This window comes from Conger conger, chromosome 16 (assembly GCF_963514075.1).
Source record: "Conger conger chromosome 16, fConCon1.1, whole genome shotgun sequence".
NCBI lineage: Eukaryota > Metazoa > Chordata > Actinopteri > Anguilliformes > Congridae > Conger > Conger conger.
In genome coordinates this window covers 30,968,250-30,989,199 of record NC_083775.1, presented here as the reverse complement: position 1 = coordinate 30,989,199, position 20,950 = coordinate 30,968,250, and the positions used below count along the sequence as shown (strand labels likewise).

The following is a 20,950-nucleotide window of genomic DNA, read 5'->3' as shown; positions in this document are numbered from 1 at the left end:
CTGAAGCATTTTTTGCTGTGGAGATGTCTGTGCTCCAGGGGTGTTTGTGTAGTGTCAAATCAAAGGTCAACTCATATGCTCAGACTTGTTATTTAAAGCTCTATACATTACATTACATTACATTATATTAATGGCATTTGGCTGGCGCTCTTATCCAGTTGCAAACAGATAGTCTTCAGGGCACAGGTTAATAGGAAAAATGTATATGAGAAAATGCAATGTAACAAATGTGTATTTTAGGCAGCTAACATTAAAAGGCTGCTGTATATATATATATTGTCCACAAGAGGCAGAGTTGAACGAGCTTAGTTTATGCCAGAACATACAGTCCTTGTCACACATTTAAAAAATCTTTTCCATTCAGCTTCATGACCTTCCACTACCTTTGCATTTGTGTTTTCATTTGCTGATTCTATTCTTATATAAGAGTCTACCTTGTAATGTTTAGGTTAAAATGAAATGCATTAAACTATAAAAACTATATAGATTAACTATAGTTAGGGAGGCATGTAAGGTGAGGCATTTTAGGAGCTCACATCCAATATACTGTCTGAGTCAATAGAATAGCAAGGAGGGCTCATTTGTAACCAAAGTTTCCTTTGAAAATATTATACAGTTGTAGTTCAGGGCTTGACTGTATTCAGTAGTAGGAACAAACAACGAAGATACAATGGAATGAACAAGGGAAGCGCAGGTATTTTGATTGTACCATGGTTTATGCTTTAATCACACATGCGCGTTTTCATACACGCACAGCTTTCCTGAACTAACCAAAATGAGCAAATTAGCAGATCAATGTGGGCCAATGTACATTTGCTGGTTATTGCAGAATTACTGCAGCATCCCGTTTAGTTAGCATGTTGTATGTTGTGTGCTCTGTATCATGGAATGCTCTATAAGGTGCTTTTGATTCACTCACCTGCCAATGTAAAATATAGCCAGCAGAGCACTTCTCTGGTTTCAATGTGAAAGGGGTAATCAAAGTGCCTCGGGCCTATTTCATTACCTCTGGTTTTTATACAGTGTTGCACCAGAACCCACAGGGTTTTTTCAATGAACAAGCCCACATGTGTTAGAGCACACTATTTTCAGCTTGTGTAGTTGAGCTACCTTCTTAAATTGGCCATATTTTTCCAGAATTATCTTTTCAGTATTTCAGGATTATTCATATCCATATCCAGACCTCTCAATAGATCATTTGTGCCCAGTAAGATTATTACAGAGGATAAACCTTTATTAGAAACATAAAAACAAAACAAAGCCAATAAATGAATGAGCAAGTAAATTGCAAGTAAATAAATCAATAAACCTGTTAGCTCAGACCTGAATTGTTTTTCTTACTCCTATTACATGTAAAAATGAGGCTCAAACTAAAAAAGAAAAAGTCAACTCTCTATTTTATTTAATGTCCGTTGCAATGTCAGATCTGAAGGGGTAAATAGTTGGGAGTATGTGAAACAATCACATTAGTGCTACCCTTACAAAGAACATACTTCTCATAAAATAAAATAAAATAAAATAAAATAAAATAAAATAAAATAAAATAAAATAAAATAAAATAAAATAAAATAATTCTGTGATACAAGGTTCTTTTCTGGCCTTTACTGTAGTTCGTTTTTGAGTTTTTCCTTCTCTCTTCCTCTGCAGGAAGCAGGGAAACTAGCGAAAGCGGACGTTCCAGCGGTGGAGGGGGAGGCCGTGCTGACGGAGGGCGCTGCGGAGCAGGTGGGGGACGAGGCGCGCATGGTTCCTTCCTCCGACGAGGAGGTGGAGATCGAGGAGATCATCGAGGAGTCACGGGCGGAGCGGATCAAGCGCACCGGCCGGCAGCAGATAGACAACATCAAGAAGGCCTTCTCCAAGGAGAAGATGGAGAGGACCCGGCAGAAGACGAGGGAGAACCTGGCAAAAACCAGGCAGAGAACACGAGAGAACATGGCGAAGACCCGGCTGAAGACCAAGGAGAACATGGAGAAGACCCGGCAGAACCTGGGGAAGACCATGGAGCAGCTCGGCAACCGCATAACTATCAAGCCCGAAAGGAAGGAGAAGCCGGAGTCCACATCCAAAAAGAAGGCCAAGAAGGCCAAGAAACCGTCCGACCCCAATGTCTACAAGGTGCCGCCCTTCACCTTCCACGTGAAGAAGTATCCGGAGGAGGTGGCGGAGGAGGCGGAGCTTGAAACTGAGGAGGGGGAAGAGGAGGAGGTGGAGGTGGTGCAGGAGACGGTCGATTTGATGCCCGTGGAGGAGGCTCTGGAGGAGGCTCTGGTGGAGGTGACGGAGGAACTCACCGGACCGGAGAAGACCCTGCTGAAGGTGGCCGAGGACTCGGAGCTGGTGCTGGTGGAACTCAACCACAAGAAGGACGGGAAATAACGAGGGGCACAGGAGCAGAACGAGTGCTAGAGGAGGAGGAGGATGAAGGAGGCGAACAAGCAAATGATGGAAGGATAGAAGAGGAGAAGCAAGAAAGCTGGAAGAAGAAGGAGGGAACGTAAAAGCAGAAGATAAGCAACCTGCGCTGGTGTGGAAAAAAGGACATGTGTTGGCTTGAGTGAGCGACAGTTATCATCCATATCTTTAGAGAGTATTTTTTCGTGTTTTGTCCCCTCTGATTATTAGCATTGTAACCGTTGAAATTGTTTTACATCCTTCACTCAGTCCCAGAGCTGAGAGGGTAAAACATATATCTTCTTTATTGTCCGTTTTGTATGGTTTTCTTTTGTTTTTAAGTTTACTTTATGACTGACTGATGCTTATGGTGTTCACTTAGGGTTTTTCAAGGCAGTATTAAATGTATTTTCTAGTCTGAATGTAAGGAATTCAGCAGGCAGTCAGAGCAACAGTTACTGATACATATTCTATGATGCTGAGGTCACACACAAGTTTAAGGTCATGTGATATGTTTGTCGAGTAATGCCTGGATTAATAAACATGGGAAAATTAACAGAAGGTTTGAATTGAGAATGAAGAGGGTTTTCAACATACTACGCAACACATACTACATTTTATTGACATATGATTTTACAAGCTTATATAAATTAAGACAATCCATAAAACAAAGGCAATATGTTTGGTTGCTGTTCAAACAAGGAAAACACACAGAAAAATACCACCCAAAAATATTAGGACAACCATAAGTAATTTAAAAATGAATGTAGCCTAATTTCAAATCTATGACCTTCCAGTATTGCCAGTAATCAGCAGACCTGGGTCAAATATGTAATTGTTTTGGATTCAAATACTTTTCTTTGTTGAGCTTTGTTGGATTATTGAAATACTCTCAAAAAGTGCAAACCCCTCCTTCTGGTCCTCTTAGTTGGTGAGCACAGAGAGGAATTTTAATCCAAAACATCCAGTGCTTTCATGTAGCTCATTCAGATATTCAAATAGACAAGAACAAAACAAGACAAGAACAGACTCCAAGCGGGAACAGGGCCAGAATGAAGAATCAATGACATCATGAAGGAATCCAGACAGGATACTTTCCAAAGTGTGATGCAATCTGTAGAATTTGTCAGAATGGATCTAGTCTGATCTGTAAACCTCAGGTACGTGATGCTAGATATGATGTGATGAAAATGTGAAGATCTGAAAGAAAGAAAGAAGTGTATACATTTGTTGAGAGCTTTGCGAAAGTACTGCACATGTCTCCTTGTGAATGATAAACTGAATGATTTGTAATAAGTGGGTTTTGGTTATCAGTGTATGCCTGTTGTGATTTTCCCCACATCACAGTTGTTGAGGACATTTATGCTCATTTTCACATTTTTCTCTGTAAATATGTCTGCATGCTGAGAGTTTCATTAGAACTTATGTAAATATGTTTCTAGACACACATTCAATATGAACACCTGCGGTTCGGCAAGAGCTGACATGAAGCTGATGATTGCATAGCTGTACAACTTAAAATGATCACCGGTTTTAACTGGATGTTTTCCACCCACTGCAGATGTAAAGACCTGCACAGTACATTTTAGAACTTCATTTTAGAAAGTTTTGCATGAAACTTCCTGAAATGTTATAACTACTGCAATTTCCTTTTTTTTTGTATCTGGTCTATTGCAAGCGCTTCATAGGTAAAGATTGTCCTGCCTGGACCTGATAGGAATTCTCTGGACTGGATTTGAACCTGTCCAATCAATGGTGCTTTCTGAGGAGTTCTCTCAGGCCTTTTCATTAGATGATGAGGTCGAGAGGTCGATCGAGGTATACGTACAGGGCGAGAGGCTGAATTTGATAGGGGCACGATATTCCCACAGGGAAACCCGCAGACGGATGAAGCACACGGGACCTCCCTCCCATGAACCTTGCAGGGTCTTTCTGTGGGAATTGTGCAGGAATTGCGCGGGAATTGTGCTGGAATTCTGTGGGAATTCTGCGGGACAGTCGACAGATTGAAATCAGACCTGTGTCACAGACGTAATTGTTTCGGCTTCAAACAATCTTGGATTCATACACTTTTCTACACTGGTCTTGTCTGGTTTATTGAAACCTATAAAATAAGTGCAAACCCCGCCTTCTTGTCCACTTGGTTGGCTTAATTGCACCAGGCAAAACTAAACGAGCACAGACAAGTATTTGAATCCAAAACAATGACGTATTTGACCCAGGTCTGGCCAAAATCTTATTAAGGAGAGTGCTTTCTTTCAGATAAAATGGAGGGGGGTTGTGGGGGGATAGTCACTGGAAATGCAGGGGAGCTCCAGAGGGGATCTGCGAGTGCGGCACTGTGTCGATGCCCCTGAAAAGAAAGAGGTCTTTTCAAGAAGTCATGAAGTCGGCAGCACAATTATAATCAGTCAAATGAACACTTCAGGTTTTTCTTTTTAGTTTTATGTTCTACATTAAGTGTGCATGCAAATGACTGACAAGTCATTCAGTTGAAAAACACAGGCAGAATACATAAAAATAAAAAAACAGGCAGTCACATTTTGACAGCTATTTATTCTGTCGTCCCCTTTTCTAACTTGCTTCAACTTCAAAGGACAATTTTCTTTCTACCTGGAACTCAAATCTGGTTAGAAATTGTAATACCAAATTGGCCGATGTTTGCCTGAAATCTTTTTTTTGACTGTGTGGATTGTTTAGATTACACTACCGTTCTGAGACCCATCATAAAAAAGTACTTGCATTTTCTGGATGTAATACATTTTTTAATGTTCTTTTAGTGTATGTTTCATCACAGTAGAATATATGTTTTTGAGAATAAGATCACCAGAGACTAATGTCCCCTATGGGGGACAGAAGTGAATTGGTTAAGGTCAATGTTACTGAGGATGACTCTTCTTTAGTTCTGTGGCTGTGTAGTATAGTTATAGACAGCTATAATGTACCCCTTAAAACCTTGAAGCTTGTTTTAAGGGTTTAGAGGTGGGTTCCTGCAAAGGGCGGAAGTTAAGATCCTCTGTCAATTCTTGGTGGAGTGCTCCTTGCAAAACAGGCTTGATTATATTTACAATGTTTATGTGTTATTCTGAACAACCAATACTGGAGACGCTTAGCAGCACAAATGCATTTTTTCTTTCTGATCATGGAGTTTTAGAAGTGTAACTATGCTTAAATTGCCACGCTTATATCGACCACATTGTTTCAGATTCTGTCTCTCCGTTTTTTTCACATATCTGCAAGTATTTCAATAAAAGAAACCTGATCCACACTGGCCATTTCCTTTTTTTCATACGACTACCTGATTAACCTCGGATGGTGCCCATATCCATAAAGTTAATAAGTCTGCTTTTAGTTTGCTGGAAAGTGGACAGAAGCGATTTTCCTTGCTTGAAATTTAAGCAGGATATTGTACACTCACTGAGCACTTAGGAACAATTCTACTTTATTACACCTACTCATTCATGTGATTATCTAATAAGCCAATTGTGTGGCAGCAGTACAATGCATACAATCATGTAGATACGGGTCAGGAGCTTCAGTCATTGTTCACATCAACCATCAGAATGGGGAAAAATGTGATCAAAGTGACTTTGACCGTGGAATGATTGTTGGTGGCAGACAGGGTGGTTTGAGTATCTCAGGAACTGCTGCTCTCCTGGGATTTACACACAAAAGCCCTTATAGTTTGCAAAGAATGGTGTGAAAAACAAAAAAAAATCCTTGCCTTGTTCATGAGAGAGGTCAGAGGAGAATGGCCAGACTGGTCAAAGCTGACAGGAAGGTGACAGTAATGCACATAACCACATGTTACAACAGTGGTATGCAGAAGAGCATATCTGAACACACAACACGTCATAACTTAGTGGATAGCCTACAGCAGTAGAAGTCTAAAAAATAACTAATAAATACCTAATAAAGTGCTTACTGAGTGTATATCAGAAATGGAATTGGAAGAGAAGGGAGCTGTAATGTTATCTGACAAATTTCAGTGAGATTGTGTGTGTACACATAAATGGTGCAACAGAGTAAATTCGTACACTTAATAGTTTTATAGCAGTTAATATAATTTTACAAAAATCTATTTTTGGAACACTCTGTTTCAGTGCCTCACCATAGCTTTATAGTGCAGATCAGACAAAGTAGCATTATAGCAAATTTCTCAAGTTGGAGACCTCTTCTCCATACAAACAATACCAGGATCCACAAGACCAGCCACTTGCATGCTATTCATTTGTTTTTCACCTATAATTATTTTGGTTGTGTGTGTCTGAACTAATCCAAGTCAGATTTCTAAATTTTCCCATGAAACAAAGTAGTAGCCAGTTTCATTTTCATTCTGAGAAATCTTGAGATTCAGATATTTCTGTTTTTGAGAGGAGAGCTGCACAAGTTATTAATCATGTCAGTTTCCAGTTAGGGAAGTGAAAGAAAACTAAAACTGCAGTGAGCCAAATCAAAGTCATCTCTAAAACCCAGCAGGCTCATATTGTCTGGTTTGACTGTGACAGAAACCTGGAAACTACAGCATCTAATCTCAGGGTGAGCAACTGAGAGAAACAGAGAATTTTTCAAAAAGAATGAGTTCATCCAGGAAGAACAATGTCATTTATCTTTCAATCAGCTTCAATTGAAAAGGCTTTAGAAGGGAATATTCAGAGTACATATTTGACACACATTGTCATTCTCATATTTAAACTGCATGTTTAAATTGTTCGATATCGCCAGGCCACAGGACCGTCCCCAAAGGAATTGGGCATGGCTCTGTACATTCTCATAAACTCCTGTGTAAGAAGTTCTTAGGCCAACAGACTTTTACCAAGTAATAATGAGGTGTTCTGCAAAATATTTAATTCACGTTTAGAAATTAGATCAGTGGTTCTTAAATCCAGCAAAAATTGATTGGGTCACCTGTTTCCTGTAAAGTACTGGGCTGTGCTTGTATTTTGACAGTACAGTACTGTGCAAAAGTCTTTGGCACCTGCATAACATTCTGTACAGATAAGATTCTTTCGAAAATAATTCAATGAAAGGTCCTAAATAAACATACTATACATTTTACACTACATTTTAGTAATTTGGTAGAATAGTTCAAAACTGAATCAAATCAATATTTTTTTATGCCACCCTTCAGTGTTAAAACTTCATCACTTCTGAGATGGCTAACGCTGTCCTGCAGCTCTATAAGACAATCAGCAGGGAGGTTGTTCCAAGCATGTTGGAGAACTTGCCACAGTTCTTCTGCAGACTTTGGTTGGCTCCTTGCTTCTGATCTCAGACAGCCTTGATCAAGTTATGAAAAAAGTAGTCAATTGCTTACAGCAATATTACTTTTATTTAATACACAAATTACATCTTTTGGAAAATGAATATTTGGAAATCACAAATGTGTTATTTTATACTAAACACACACACTGCTCAGAGTAAATGAGAACACCCCCTTTGTTTAAAATGTTAACATCTGTATAACTTATAACATGAAAGTAAGGTTAATAATATAACTTATAACATTATATATATATTATATAATATAATAACATTTCAGTTTTACTCAAATAAGGGCGATGCAAAAATGAGTACACCCCACAACAAAAACTACTACATCTAGTACTTTGTATGGCCCCCATGATTTTTAATGACAGCACCAAGTCTTCTAGGCATGGAATGAACAATTTGACAACATTTTGCTACATCGATCTTTTTCCATTCTTCAAGAATGACCTCTTTTAGAGACTGGATGCTGGATGGAGAGTGATGCTCAACATGTCTCTTCAGAATTCCCCACAGGTGTTCAATTGGGTTCAGATCAGGAGACATACTTGGCCACTGAATCACTTTCATCCTGTTCTTCTTCAGAAATCCAACAGTGGCCTTAGATGTGCGTTTAGGATCATTGTCATGTTGGAAAAGTGCATGACAACCAAGGGCACGGAGTGATGGTAGCATCTTCTCTTTCAGTATAGTATAGCTCCCCGACACCAGCAGCACTCATGCAACCCCACATAAGGACACTGCCACCACCATGTTTCACTGTAGGCACCATGCATTTCTCTTTGTATTCCTCACCTTTGCGACGCCATACAGTTTTGAAGCCATCAGTTCCAAAAACATTCATCTTGGTCTCATCACTCCAGAGTAGAGTCCCAGTAGTCTTCATCTTTGTCAGCATGGGCCCTGGCAAACTCTAGGAGGGCTTTTTTGTGCCTGGGCTTTAGGAGAGGCTTCCTTCGTGGACGGCACCCACGCATGCCATTCCTCTGCAGTGTACGCCGTATTGTGTCACGAGAAATAGTCACCCCAGTTTGCCTTTCTACTTCCTTAGATAACTGCAGTGAACTTGCATGCCGATTTTCTTTGACCCTTCTCATCAGAAGACACTGCTGTTGAGGTGGTAACTTCCATGGACGGCCTGGACGTCTCTGTGAGATGGTTGCAGTTCCATCTTTTTTAAATTTTTGTATCACTTTTGCTATAGTATTCTGACTGATAAGTAAAGCTTTGCTGATCTTCTTGTAGCCTTCACCTTTGCGGTGTAAAGAAATTATTTTCTTTCTCAGGTCTCTCGACATTTCTCTTCCAAGTGGTGCCATTGCTAACAACATGAAACGGGAAGGGAAGTAACACCCTTTTATAGTCAACAGTCTGCTGGACACCTGTGTAATGAATAATTAGACTCACCTGTGGTTGATTATTGTTAAATTAGACATTTGTAGTCTAAAATTTAGCTTTGCTCCAGAGACTTTCAGTGGGGTGTATTCATTTTTGCATCACCCTAATTTGAGTAAAACTGAAAATTTTGTTCTCTAAGTTATACTATTAACCTTACTTTCATGTTATAAGTTAAACAGATGTTAAATAAAACTTGGTCTTGTCAACATTTTGGAAATCGTTTTTGTGTTCATTGAGATATTGTTTAAAATGTTACTTTTCGAAGGGGGTGTACTCATTTACGCTGAGCACTGTATATATATATAAGAAAGTCTAGGGTGCCTAAGACTTCTGCACAGTACTGTATGTTCAATGCTGCATTCATTACACCTGTCAGATAATGTCACAAAGAGCATTTTAGCAGGATATGTTGACTTGGCAGTGTGCCCCTGGTCTAGTTCAACCAGCAGGAATAAAGTTGTGCTGTGACCTCTCAATTCAGTTTTATCTCTGACTCACCTCCCTCACCTGTCAGCTCACTTCTTGTGAGGTGATGTCACTGCAGTGCAGAACGGGAATTTGGTTCTCGTGTCTGGCAAGCAATGCTCTGCCACAAACCCCCACCAGAATCATATCAAAGGTCCCTCACTAAAAACTGGAGAGCTTTTATTTACAGGAACGGAATTCATAACGTAAAAAGATTCATAAAATCCCAGAAGAACCTCCTGAAATATCCTGAGCAAAAGCTCCAGTCTCTCTAAAATGAAGGAGATGTCACTTTCAATGACGATGACATCGTTTTGTAAGCAAGATGAAACCGACGTGAAATTAAGAAAGACAGAGCAAAATCGATCCTAACTATTCATAAAGATCCTTTTTCTTATGCTCCAATTCATTTCGGACTCCACGAAACACTGGCTCTGGCGTCTGTCTTATTAAACTGTTGCTGACGTAATCACTGCCAGTAATTCATATGACTTCCAGCCTGGCTTTTCTGAGAAAACATACTTCCTCCCCCCGCAGTTCGACTGTGCATGGGTAATTTCCCCTTATCACACGAGGGGGTATTTCTTTTTCGCAACAGCGGCGGAGGCGTAGGCAGTAAACAGAGCGCAAAGCACAACCCCTTTTGCCATAGAACCGCCCCTTGGAAATACCAGCACATCGATTGGGCGATGCGTAGCAAACTCGCTGTTAGCAGGGTGACCGAGGCCCGCAGGGCTCAGCCAGCGCTTCTCAGAGCTGTCTGTTAAGACTAACCTCCTAGGTAGTGTGTTGGTTGTTCTCTGTAGCCGTGGAGGAGTTGTCTGAAATCTTATAAACCGAGCTGGTTGGAACGTGTTATTTTCTCGAACCACATCTTGTTAATTTGACAGAATATAATCATTACGTCAGTCGTGTATTGCTTCGGTAGCGAATTTGGTGAAACATTGGAAAACTTTTTTCCCATACTAATTTGATTGACGTTTGTCGCATAGCTTGCTAGCTTGCTGCTTGTTTCTCGCTTTGGGAAGTTTAAGGACTCCACCGTTTCCCCTAAACAAGATTCTCAAGAGCAAAGGGTAAGATTTTTTCACTTTCAGTTAAATGGCTGTCTTTATTTCGCAACTTGGCAGCTACAGTATCTGCATCTAGATATCGATCTAGCAGTTAGGCCTACTTCTATTGAGTAAACAGGGCGACATTCAGGCATCTGACTTCTGCCAACAGAAAGCTACAGTGACGTGCATGGGCAGATACATTTCCAAACACTTAAAATAATGAACGTTCGGTGATAAATGTCAGTGTGTTCCACTTGTTTGTTAGTTGCATGTTTCTATGTTCACTTTTTGAAAGTCGAAGACATGAAAGCCATTTACCGTACATGCAACACTCTAAGTTACTGTAGCTAGCTCTCTCCATGCTTATCTGGCCCAATTGCTTGTGCACGCAGGACATGATGCGCTATGGCGGCTATGTTCCCATTAACCCATTAACTCGTGTTACCGTTGTAAATTATGGCAATATGGGGCTTGCTGACAACAGTCTGTCCGTTTACAGACCTTTTACTCTTGTACTTTGGACGACTGGGTGCTAAAATTCGTGTTTTGTTTTGTCTAATTAATAAAGTTTCAGCTCTATGGTTCAGGGGTTGACTGCATTTGACGATGCGCACTGCTGTCTGTATGTAATTTATTGTCCACAATAAGCTAGCTACCTAGCTTAAACGTTCCTGGTCCAGGCAGTGATATTTGTGAGTCAGTGTTATTGTAAGGCTGTAAAGCGTCACTCATCTGCATCCTCTGCAATGACGCTTGTGTTTTTGTGGCTGATGTAGGCTACTATACCTTCAGGATTTCCTCTCTGACGTCTAATCGTTCTGCCCCGCCTCGTTAAAGCATCATTCCAGAACCCCATTTCTCTTTATAGCAAAATTCCGATATTAATGTACGGACGTGAAAGCTACACTAAAGCACTAGTTTATCTAGTATAATGCGTTTTCAAGTCATTGTGTAGGCTTCCTTGCAATCTCTTTAACTAAAGTGTATCATTCCGTCTACTGGGCAAGTCTCCGGTAGTACATTGCTACAATTCAGTCTGCCCGGGATTGTATTGGAATACAATCATTTGAAATAAATACTTAACTAAACGGCTCACCAATCCATTTTCATGCTGATATTCATGCTGATATTGTTATTATACCATTTGAAGCGGACCGGGCATTAATGACCCAAACATTGTTCTCCTCTGTCTCCATTACCCACCATGCACGCGGTACTGGTGTTATCTTTGTTTTTTATTCTCTAGAATCAGTATTGTTCTATAATGTCGGCCTCCTTACTGTTGACTAGCTAATTTTCCGACGAGCTAAATTTCTTCTTCAATTGTCTTGAATTGTTTCCCCGGCAAAAAGGCTTTAATGTTGGCTGAGGCAAATGGCAGAATTTTTATGAAAATAGAGCGGCATGTGCTATAGGAATGCGCCCTTCACCTCCCACCTGCCCCTCAGTCCTCTCCCATCCCATAAGTCTTCTGGAGGGTGGAGCATCAAGGGAGGAGGAGGAGGAGGAGGAGGAGGAGGAGGAGGAGACGGCTGCTAGCCCACTGCAGCACCAGCCTCAGCCCCGAACATGGATGAGACTGAACGCGCACCACACTTTGAGCTTCAAGTCTTGTTCTTAAGAGCATTCAGTCATGGCGCTTGCCTTTTTGCCCCCTTATGGTGTTTGCGGACCAGCTTTGAGTCCTGCCATGCACCCGGATGATCGGCTCTGAACCATAGTGATTATTCCAATAGATGAGAAATCAATCAGTCCGTCGGTCAACTCTGATGTTTGCGAAGCACACTGGAATAATTTGTCAATGCCTTTTCTGTATTGTAGTTTTCAAACCAGCTTGCACACAGCACCTCACTCTAAGCCTTATGGGGGCAGTAGGTTTCAGGCTTTAGTTTAACTCATGGTTCCCTCACCCCAAGCACCTGGCGGTCGAGCTGCACGTTCACGCCTGTTTTCCGTTCTGGTTCCTCAGTGGTGGAATTACTTGCCTACCAGTGTCGGGACAGCAGAATCCCTCCCCCTATTTCGACGCAGACTAAGAACACACCTTTTCAAACTGTACCTTAGTCCTCCCTCCTGATCCCCCCCCCCCCCCTCTTTCCGATATCCCTCTTGTCTAACCCCCCAAAAAAATTTGCACTTACGATGACTGTATTTTTTTTTAGATCAGCATGTGTACTTTACTAGTTATGAATGTGATGCTTTAAATTCTGGAAGAACCTATGCACTTGTAAATCGCTTTGGATTAAGCATCTGCCAAATGACTAAAATGTAAATGTAAATGTAAATGGCTCGTGTTGGGGTACAGATGTTGGTTATTTGTGGCAGGTGTTGGACAAATGGCTAAAAAGTTCAGTTTTGATTTAGCCTGCTTATCAAAACAGTCTGCTTGCTTCACACAATCAGGGGAAGATCATCCAAAATGTCTGTCTTTGGTTTTAAGCTTTCGAATTTGGACACAGTATGGATGGGTAGAAATGGCTGCCTACTTTGCGGCAATGGTTGCTTTGTTACGCAGTGATTCAATTTGATTTTATTCCTTCAGCTCTTTTTCCCTAGATGACGGTCACAAACACGATTTGGAGCAGAAATAAAAAGCAAAAGTTTGGCAAACCCGGTCTGAACCCCCAAATAGCAATGAAGTGAGGTAAAAAGCGGTAATAAAAGCACAAATGGTGCAGAGAAAACTGCAGGAGGCTAGAGTTGGTGAGCTGTAGATCCGTCATAGTCTCTAATAGTCTATACAGACACCTTTGCCTGATGGTCTGGGTGCAGTGACAATGATAGACACACCAGTTATGCAGCAGTTCGGCATTGCTCAGGTTCTCAGAGGACAGTTTGTAGGACTGTTTTTCTATTTGAATCTCTGTATTCAACTTGGGCCCCACCTTCCCTGCATTGATGTGATCGGTTGGAAGATATTGGACTATGAGGCTGGGGGAACAGAGTTCCTCCCGCCTTTCCAGCGTAACATGAAGACCCATCTGTTCAGGAAATAACCCCTCTCCCCTCCCCCACCCTGATTCTCATTCCTCTCTTCCACATCTCCTATTATCCTACATTTCCCTCCCCCTGCAAAAAGAAAAAAAACCCTCTGCTTTTTCCTTCCATATATTAATTTTAACTTAGTAAACGTATTGCCTGTGTGCTATGGCCCAACCATTCCTCTCTCTTTAATTGCTACCTGGATTGTTGGCGATTTAAGGATCTAGGCCTTTTTTCATGCACCAATTATAAGTCGCTTTGGATAAGAGCATGGGCTGAATGCCTAAAATGTAAATCTAAATGTAAAATGGTTGGATGCTGAAAAGTGATGGCTCTGAACAGCGTTGTTTTCACCAGGCTTAGGGCGGAGAGGTGTAATTCTGAAACGCAAAACGGAAGCTCCCTGATGTCAGGGCAGGGACCTGTGTACAGATGACCTCTCCAAAGGCTATAGTAGTTTCTGTTTTCTTTACTAGTTGACTTGCTTTTCACCTCAGATCACCTTGTTATTAGGAATTAGGACTGGCTTGCAGTCCCTTATTCAGTAAATTATCTCACGCATACTCTTGATAAATTGCAGATCTTTCTTAATTTGCAAGTTATATTGAAACTGAAACGTTATAGTGATTTAAAGGCCATGTGGACAGAATAGTTATTTTGCAGGTATCGCTTTATTTTTTGCATATCAAAGCAGTATGATATCAAAGACATTTTTCTCAACTCCTGTGTCAGTTTTGTTTATGTTTATGTTTTGTTCATATTTGTTTAGCTTCTCCCACCCAGTCTAAGGCTTAGCAAATTGCTCTGCGACTAGAATTTTGCATTGAGTTAGAAAATCTGGTCTGTGCTTTTCCTTGTGTGCCCAGAGCCCTTTGAAGTTTGCTCTGACCTCATCAGGCATTTGTCTTCATATAAGACTTCCTACTTTTCCAGCTAGCATTACACAACTAAGCTTTTAGACTGTTTTGAATAGTCGTATTGGATTTGTGGAGTGGAGAATGGGCCTCCCCTTCTATAGCCGGGGTTCTTCATGAGATTTATTTCCAGTGAGTAGATTTGTTTTTCTCATCACCGTCGTTTGAGGGTTTTTCTCCCCACTGGGGAATTTTTTTTGTATACACACCTCACCTGCATGCTATTTAGGGGCTCAGGCCAGGTGTCTGCCCTTCTGACACTCTAAAAGATCTTTGTGACAGTCTTCTGTGACAGTCTTCTGTAAATATAATTTAACGTGGTATGGATGCGTGCCAGGCAGTGCAGGTCGTGAATGAGGAGGTGCAGAATGGCGCCCCCGCTGGCAGAACGTGACTGGGGTTCTCTCCGGGAGGCGCGCTGCTCCTGGTCCGCCCTGGAGGCGCAGAGCGCTTTCCAGCTGCTGCTGCCTTTCACAGCCTGACTCTGGAGGACTGTGACGACTCCTCCCTTCCTGCGTCTGTTGCTCCGGCTGAGCTCCTGGTGTAGAAAAAGTACAGAGGAACTAGAAATGGGAAATGGTGCTTACCCGGCATTTTGAAAACGTAAATAGTTTTATACCATGTGCCGTAACCCTTTAGGTCTCAACAATTTAATTTCACTTCATGGTTTGTTTTTTTAGTTTTTTTGGCTTTTTGTTATTTCGGTTTTCAGTTTATTTCAGACTTTTTGTTACTCAACAGTACCCTATAGCACTCTCAACCTTGAACCCTTTCAACCAATCAAAATTACTGCTAATGTTAGATTGTTTTGAGCCCCTATTAAAACCCTCCTACATTATCTCAACCAAATACTTATTCATATCTGGCTTGGGACTGAAAGGGCTAAAGTGTACTGCAACATCAGCTTTTGCCCAGTCCCTGGCTCATGACACAATTTTAAAAGATGGGGGACTGGGCTAGCTAATTCATTTCAAATAAAGATCAATTAAGCAAATTCCAAAAAGGCAAGAGCAGACGGGAATATGGCGTTTACATTGCTGTGGAGGAACAGCACGTCGCCCATCTGTTTTTGCGTTCAGCTCGACACATGCATAACGGTTGTTGTTTTTAAGCCAGTTTCAGCCTGGGGATTGAAAAAGTATCTGCCCATCTGTGTTGGATCTTACGTGACTGCATCTTTCCGACTTCGATGGGCCACACTCTCTTCTAGGAAATCTGATGAGCGTATCTGTGTTCATCTGAATTCAAAGGTCACGAACATGTTAGTCAGTCAGCAAGACTTTATCTAAGGGTTGCAAAAGTGCTGTTTTCCAAGGGGTGTGAAAAATGTGCATTAATTCCACTGGCACACCATCAAAGTCTAATGGATATATTTCTAATTATGTTTTAAAATATGCAATATATTGTCATCGTTCAATTACAAAAGCTATTAATAAATTAAACAATGGTTTTCCGTAAATATATAGGTTTGATTAAAACCTACACAAGTATTCTTTGGATCAGTCTTTATCACCAGGATCTAAACTGATCAAAATGTTTAAAAAAATATCTTTTTTTCCTTGATTTAACAAGTGTGTCAATGAGCTGCATAACCGATTGGCAGGGAAACGCATAGCTTGAATCTTGATATCATCTCAGGGTTGGAAATATCATATCGCATCTTTGCTATCAAATGTCAACAACTTAGGGAGAACTGCATTCCCAACTTCACCCAATCAATATTGATGTTGCCTCGTGTTTTGCTTTTGGTTGGTGCCAGATTCTCTGACAACCTGTGTGTGGTGTTGCTGTATTTTCATGGTTATGAAAAATGATGCACTGTCTTGGGAATGATTTCAAATTCAACTGCCGCTAGCCACATTCATTTCAACAACTGCACAGCAGCGAAGCTAGCTATTGCTAGGCACTGTTACAGATGTTACGGAATGGAATGTTCCCACAGGCTAACAATGGAAATCTTGTTTTTTGACTTCATTCAACTTAACTGCTTTCTCTTTGAATCAGTGCTGGCAGTGCTGTCAACTGCGGTGTCAATATTATGATCTATAAACAATACAACTGTCAGACACCGAAGACAATTGATTCAAAGAAGCAGGAGAAATTATTTTGTTGTGGTTCAATTCTGGGTCATTGCCTGTTGCGATCTTTCAAAAAGACCTGTGTTTATATTACATTACATTACATTACATTACATTATTGGCATTTGGCAGACGCTCTTATCCAGAGCGACGTACAACAAAGTGCATACCCATAACCAGGGATAAGTGCGCTGAAAGACCCTAGAGGGAATTGCTACCCGTACAACAATGATAAGGACCAGGGCCTATTTTTTATTTTTTTATTTTTTATTTTTATTTTTTTAAACAAACAACAAAGCAAAAGTGACCAAACTTAGCTCTCCAAATACTGCTTACCTAGCCAACTAAAACTGCCGAAACACAAAGTAAATCACAAAGACAACAATTAAGGTTCACAGGGAGGTAGGGAGGAATGGGGAGAGGTGCTGCTTGAAGGTGGGGAGAGATTCTACAGTTCTGACCTCAACGTGGAGTTCGTTCCACCACCGTGGAGCCAGAACAGACAGTAGTCGTGAGCGTGAGGTTCGGAGAGGGGGAGGTGCCAAGCGGCCTGTGGAGGCTGAACGAAGAGGTCTGGCAGGGGTGTAGCATCTGATGATTTTTTTGTAGGTAAGCTGGGGAAGACCCCTTAACTGCTTGGAAGGCTAGCACCAATGTTTTGAATTTGATGCGAGCCATGACAGGCAGCCAGTGGAGGGAAGTAAGCAGGGGGGTGACGTGTGAGTATTTGGGAAGGTTGAAGACCAGACGAGCTGCTGCATTCTGGATAAGTTGGAGGGGTCTGAGGGCGGACACTGGGAGGCCAGCCAAGAGGGAATTGCAGTAGTCCAGGCGGGACAGAACCATCGCTTGGACCAGGAGCTGGGTCGAGTAGGGGGTGAGAAAGGGGCGGATTCTCCGTATGCTTACCTGGGTTGAGCTTTAGATGGTGGTTGTCCATCCAGCTCTGGATGTCACTCAGGCAAGCAGAGATATAGGCAGAAACCTGTGTGTCAGATGGTGGGAATGAGATGAGTTGGGTATCGTCCGCATAGCAGTGGTAGGATAGCCCATGTGCAGTGATAAGAGGGCCAAGGGAACAAGTGTAAAGAGAGAAAGAAGCGGGCCTAGGACTGAGCCCTGGGGAACTCCTGTGGCGAGGGGCCGAGGTGTCGATACCGTGCCAGCCCAGGCAACCTGGAAGGAGCGACCAGAGAGGTAGGACTCAATCCAGTCCAGGGCTGTGCCACAGATGCCCGTTGCTGACAGGGCGGACAGGAGGATGGAGTGATCCACAGTGTCGAAGGCAGCAGAGAGATCTAGAAGAATGAGGACAGAGGAGAGGGAGGCTGCTTGTGCGGCATGGAGCGACTCACTGACAGAGAGGAGCGCGGTCTCTGTCGAGTGGCCCGATCTGAAGCCAGACTGATGGGGGTCTAGCAGGTTGTTAGTAGAAAAGAAAGAAGAAAGTTGAGTAGAAGCGGCTCCAGTATTTCAACCAATGTCACCAAACTGTAAGCGCAGTCGTCTGGCAGTCAGAGGGTTACCGGTTCCAACCCCCCCGCCCGGGGCTGTGTCAAAGTGTCTCTGAGGAAGACACCTAACCCCTAAATGCTCCTGACGAGCTGGTCGGCGCCTTGCATGGCAGCCAATCGCCGTCGGTGTGTGAGTGTGTGTATGAATGGGTGAATGAGAAGCATCAATTGTACAGCGCTTTGGATAAAGGCACTATATAAATGCCAACCATTTACCATTAGAAGAGAGTGGAATGTTCCAGCACTCCTGCATTGATCTTTCCTGCTGTTACAGGGACATAGTGCATTCAAATACACTCTGCGTGAGTTTCACAGACGCAGTATTTAATGTGACAGAATGATGGGGGTGATGGAGCATAGGGTCAGAAGCAGGTGTGGTTTGGTCAAGCTAAAATGTCTGTCTGTCATTGGATAAAATGGTGGCGTTGTGGGACATTAATTAGAAAATGAAAGCTCCTTGCAGTCTTGAAAGGCATATTACAGATGGCATATTGCAATATGAAAATTGAAGGTATTGCGGCTGCTTTTTTTGCATTGATGTCCGATTTATTGTGGTTCATCTCCGCGGCCCCCAATATTTTTTGTTTTTACTGGCAAGTTGTGTCTTAGTGTTGGAAATAAACGCTACTTTTTCACAGGTATAATGTTTTTACCCTGATTAATCAGGAAATACTGACTACTAGCCTTTTGTTATTGCTGAGTGTCCTGTTGTCTGCTGTCAAAGAGTGCAAAATATTGAACGGTCAGAAGTTTTCCACTGCTTCTTGAGAATGACCCCCCAAGCGTAGTGGTTAAGGTAAACGACTGGGACACACAAGGTCGGTGTTTCTAATCCCGGTGTAGCAACAATAAGATCCGCACAGCTGTTGGGCCCTTGAGCAAGGCCCTTAACCCTGCATTGCTCCAGGGGAGGATTGTCTCCTGCTTAGTCTAATCAACTGTACGTCACTCTGGATAAGAGTGTCTGCCAAATGCCATTAATGCAATAACTGCATGCCTCTGACCATGCAATTAGCTTATAGTGAGTGACATTTGCTTAACATTAATATGCAAGTCTGTTGTGCAATGTGGAAGCTTGGCTTATGTGTTATAGTGCTTATATACTGTTGTATACTAGCTCTTTACACTGCAGTTTGTCTTAAGTCAATCATTCATCAACATTGAAGCGTGTGCAAGGCTTTCATTTTGCAGACTAGCCCTGTTTGGCTTGTGGTTTCCACTTCTGTCAGATGAGAGCTTTGCTCCTGCTCCCTGGTTACGTGCTGAGGCATCAACACCGCCGACCGGATGTTATCTTCACCTCCGTTTTTTGACCGAGCTTTGCGCTAGAACAGGAACAGGATGTACTTGTGCTGGTCGCATAATGGCCTCAGGGTATTTCGAGCTCTTCTGGTGTTAGATTTTGAGGTTTTCGCGTGAGTTTCTGATTAAAGTGAGACTGTTAGGCAGCTATCGTCTCTGCAGCGGATGACATTTTCGTGGGAAAAAAAAAAATGATCAGGGTTTTCAAAGGTTTCTTCGCTACTGTGCATTTAACAGAAGCTTATCCAGAACTACCTAAATTACTTCAATTTGACTATTCACAATGCATTTCTACAGAATTTACTGAGGCAATTTGAGTGAAGTACCTTGTTGAAGGGAACAGTGACTGCTCTCCACCTGCAGATCAAACTTCTGTCTGTTACTGACCCAGTTAGGTAGCTAACTACACGATACTATATTACACTGCTCTTGACCTCCTTCTCTCTTTTTCTGTAGTCTCTGCACATTCAGTCAAAACGGCGGAGGTCAACATGGCCCAGTGGAACCAGTTGCAGCAGCTGGAACCCCGGTACCTGGAACAGCTGTATCACCTGTATAGTGAGAGTTTCCCCATGGAGCTCCGGCAGTTTCTCGCCCCCTGGATCGAGAGCCAGGACTGGTACTTTTAAAGTTTTTCCTCTACGTTTCATCTGATTTGAATTTGTAGCAACACTTTATTTGAAGGCTACTATGTAACTCCTTCACAAGCACTACGTGGCTCATTCATAATTACGACATAAGCATTCATAAGTGCTTAATGCAAATAGGCGTATTGTGTGTTGTCAGCATTGATGCAGCTAGTGACTTTACCATGACATACCATGTGAACTGACAAGGTCCTTATGTCGGTTATTCACATGGCTTATGAATGCTTATGTCGTGCTTACGAAAGAGCTGTATAGCTCTTATGTAGGACCGTTCAAATAAATAGCAAATTGTTAGCAAATTTATTTGAATCTATTTTCTTTCTTCTTCTTTGCTAAATGTTATATTAACTGTCCCTGGATTCTGGTTTCCTTTTTCACGTCAGCCTGCACAAATTCTTTCTGCAAGAAAACTTTTTCTCTTTCTCATCCTTATCAGGCTTTACAGTCTGTAGAACAGGAAATCTGTAATAATAAGATGGGCCCAAGTTAATCTGGATCTCGGTGTACTTTTACTTCTATGTAATTATCTGTGTTTTTAGATTGATTTCCTGTACACAGTAAAATGCAATGAATAATATAAGAATTGCCATGAGTGGCTGAGAACCGGCCAACTGGGAGTGCCTTAGCCTTGTACACAAAGCTTTCCAAATGGTAGCCCTGCCATAAATGCCAGCTTTGTGAAGGCCACAACATAGTTTTTGCTGAGACCAGGGTGAGTTTATTCAGTTCTGTGGTAATGTATTGTTCAGGGGTATTTAACTACCCTATCCTTTTGCCTCGCGTTGCTTTTTAAACTCGCCTAAAAAAAGTGCTTATTTATCAGACCCTTCGCTGACACAACCTTCTGATTGATATTCAGCTTAATGTGACTCTCTCGCTTTAGTTGCGTCAAATTTAAAGTCCCTTCTCAGGTGATGTTTCCATTATATATAG

At 41.9% G+C, this 20,950-nt stretch overlaps 2 protein-coding genes across 5 annotated transcripts in view; both read left to right on the top strand.

Annotated features, from left to right (window-relative positions):
- LOC133113947 (caveolae-associated protein 1-like) overlaps nucleotides 1-5,660 on the top strand; it is a 29,307-nt gene extending 23,647 nt beyond the window's left edge. Inside the window, exon 2 of the mRNA XM_061223111.1 lies at nucleotides 1,648-5,660. Within this exon, the coding sequence (XP_061079095.1) occupies nucleotides 1,648-2,379 (732 nt within the window). The 3' untranslated portion in view covers nucleotides 2,380-5,660. The remainder of the gene's footprint in view (nucleotides 1-1,647) is intronic.
- Nucleotides 5,661-10,215: 4,555 nt separating this feature from the next.
- The window catches only part of LOC133114257 (signal transducer and activator of transcription 3), a 31,530-nt gene continuing 20,795 nt past the window's right edge, over nucleotides 10,216-20,950 (top strand). For all 4 annotated transcript variants that reach the window (XM_061223484.1, XM_061223482.1, XM_061223483.1 and 1 more), the window contains exons 1-2: nucleotides 10,216-10,601; nucleotides 19,827-19,989. In XM_061223484.1, coding sequence (XP_061079468.1) covers nucleotides 19,862-19,989 — 128 coding nt within the window. In that variant the 5' untranslated portion in view covers nucleotides 10,216-10,601; nucleotides 19,827-19,861. The remainder of the gene's footprint in view (nucleotides 10,602-19,826; nucleotides 19,990-20,950) is intronic.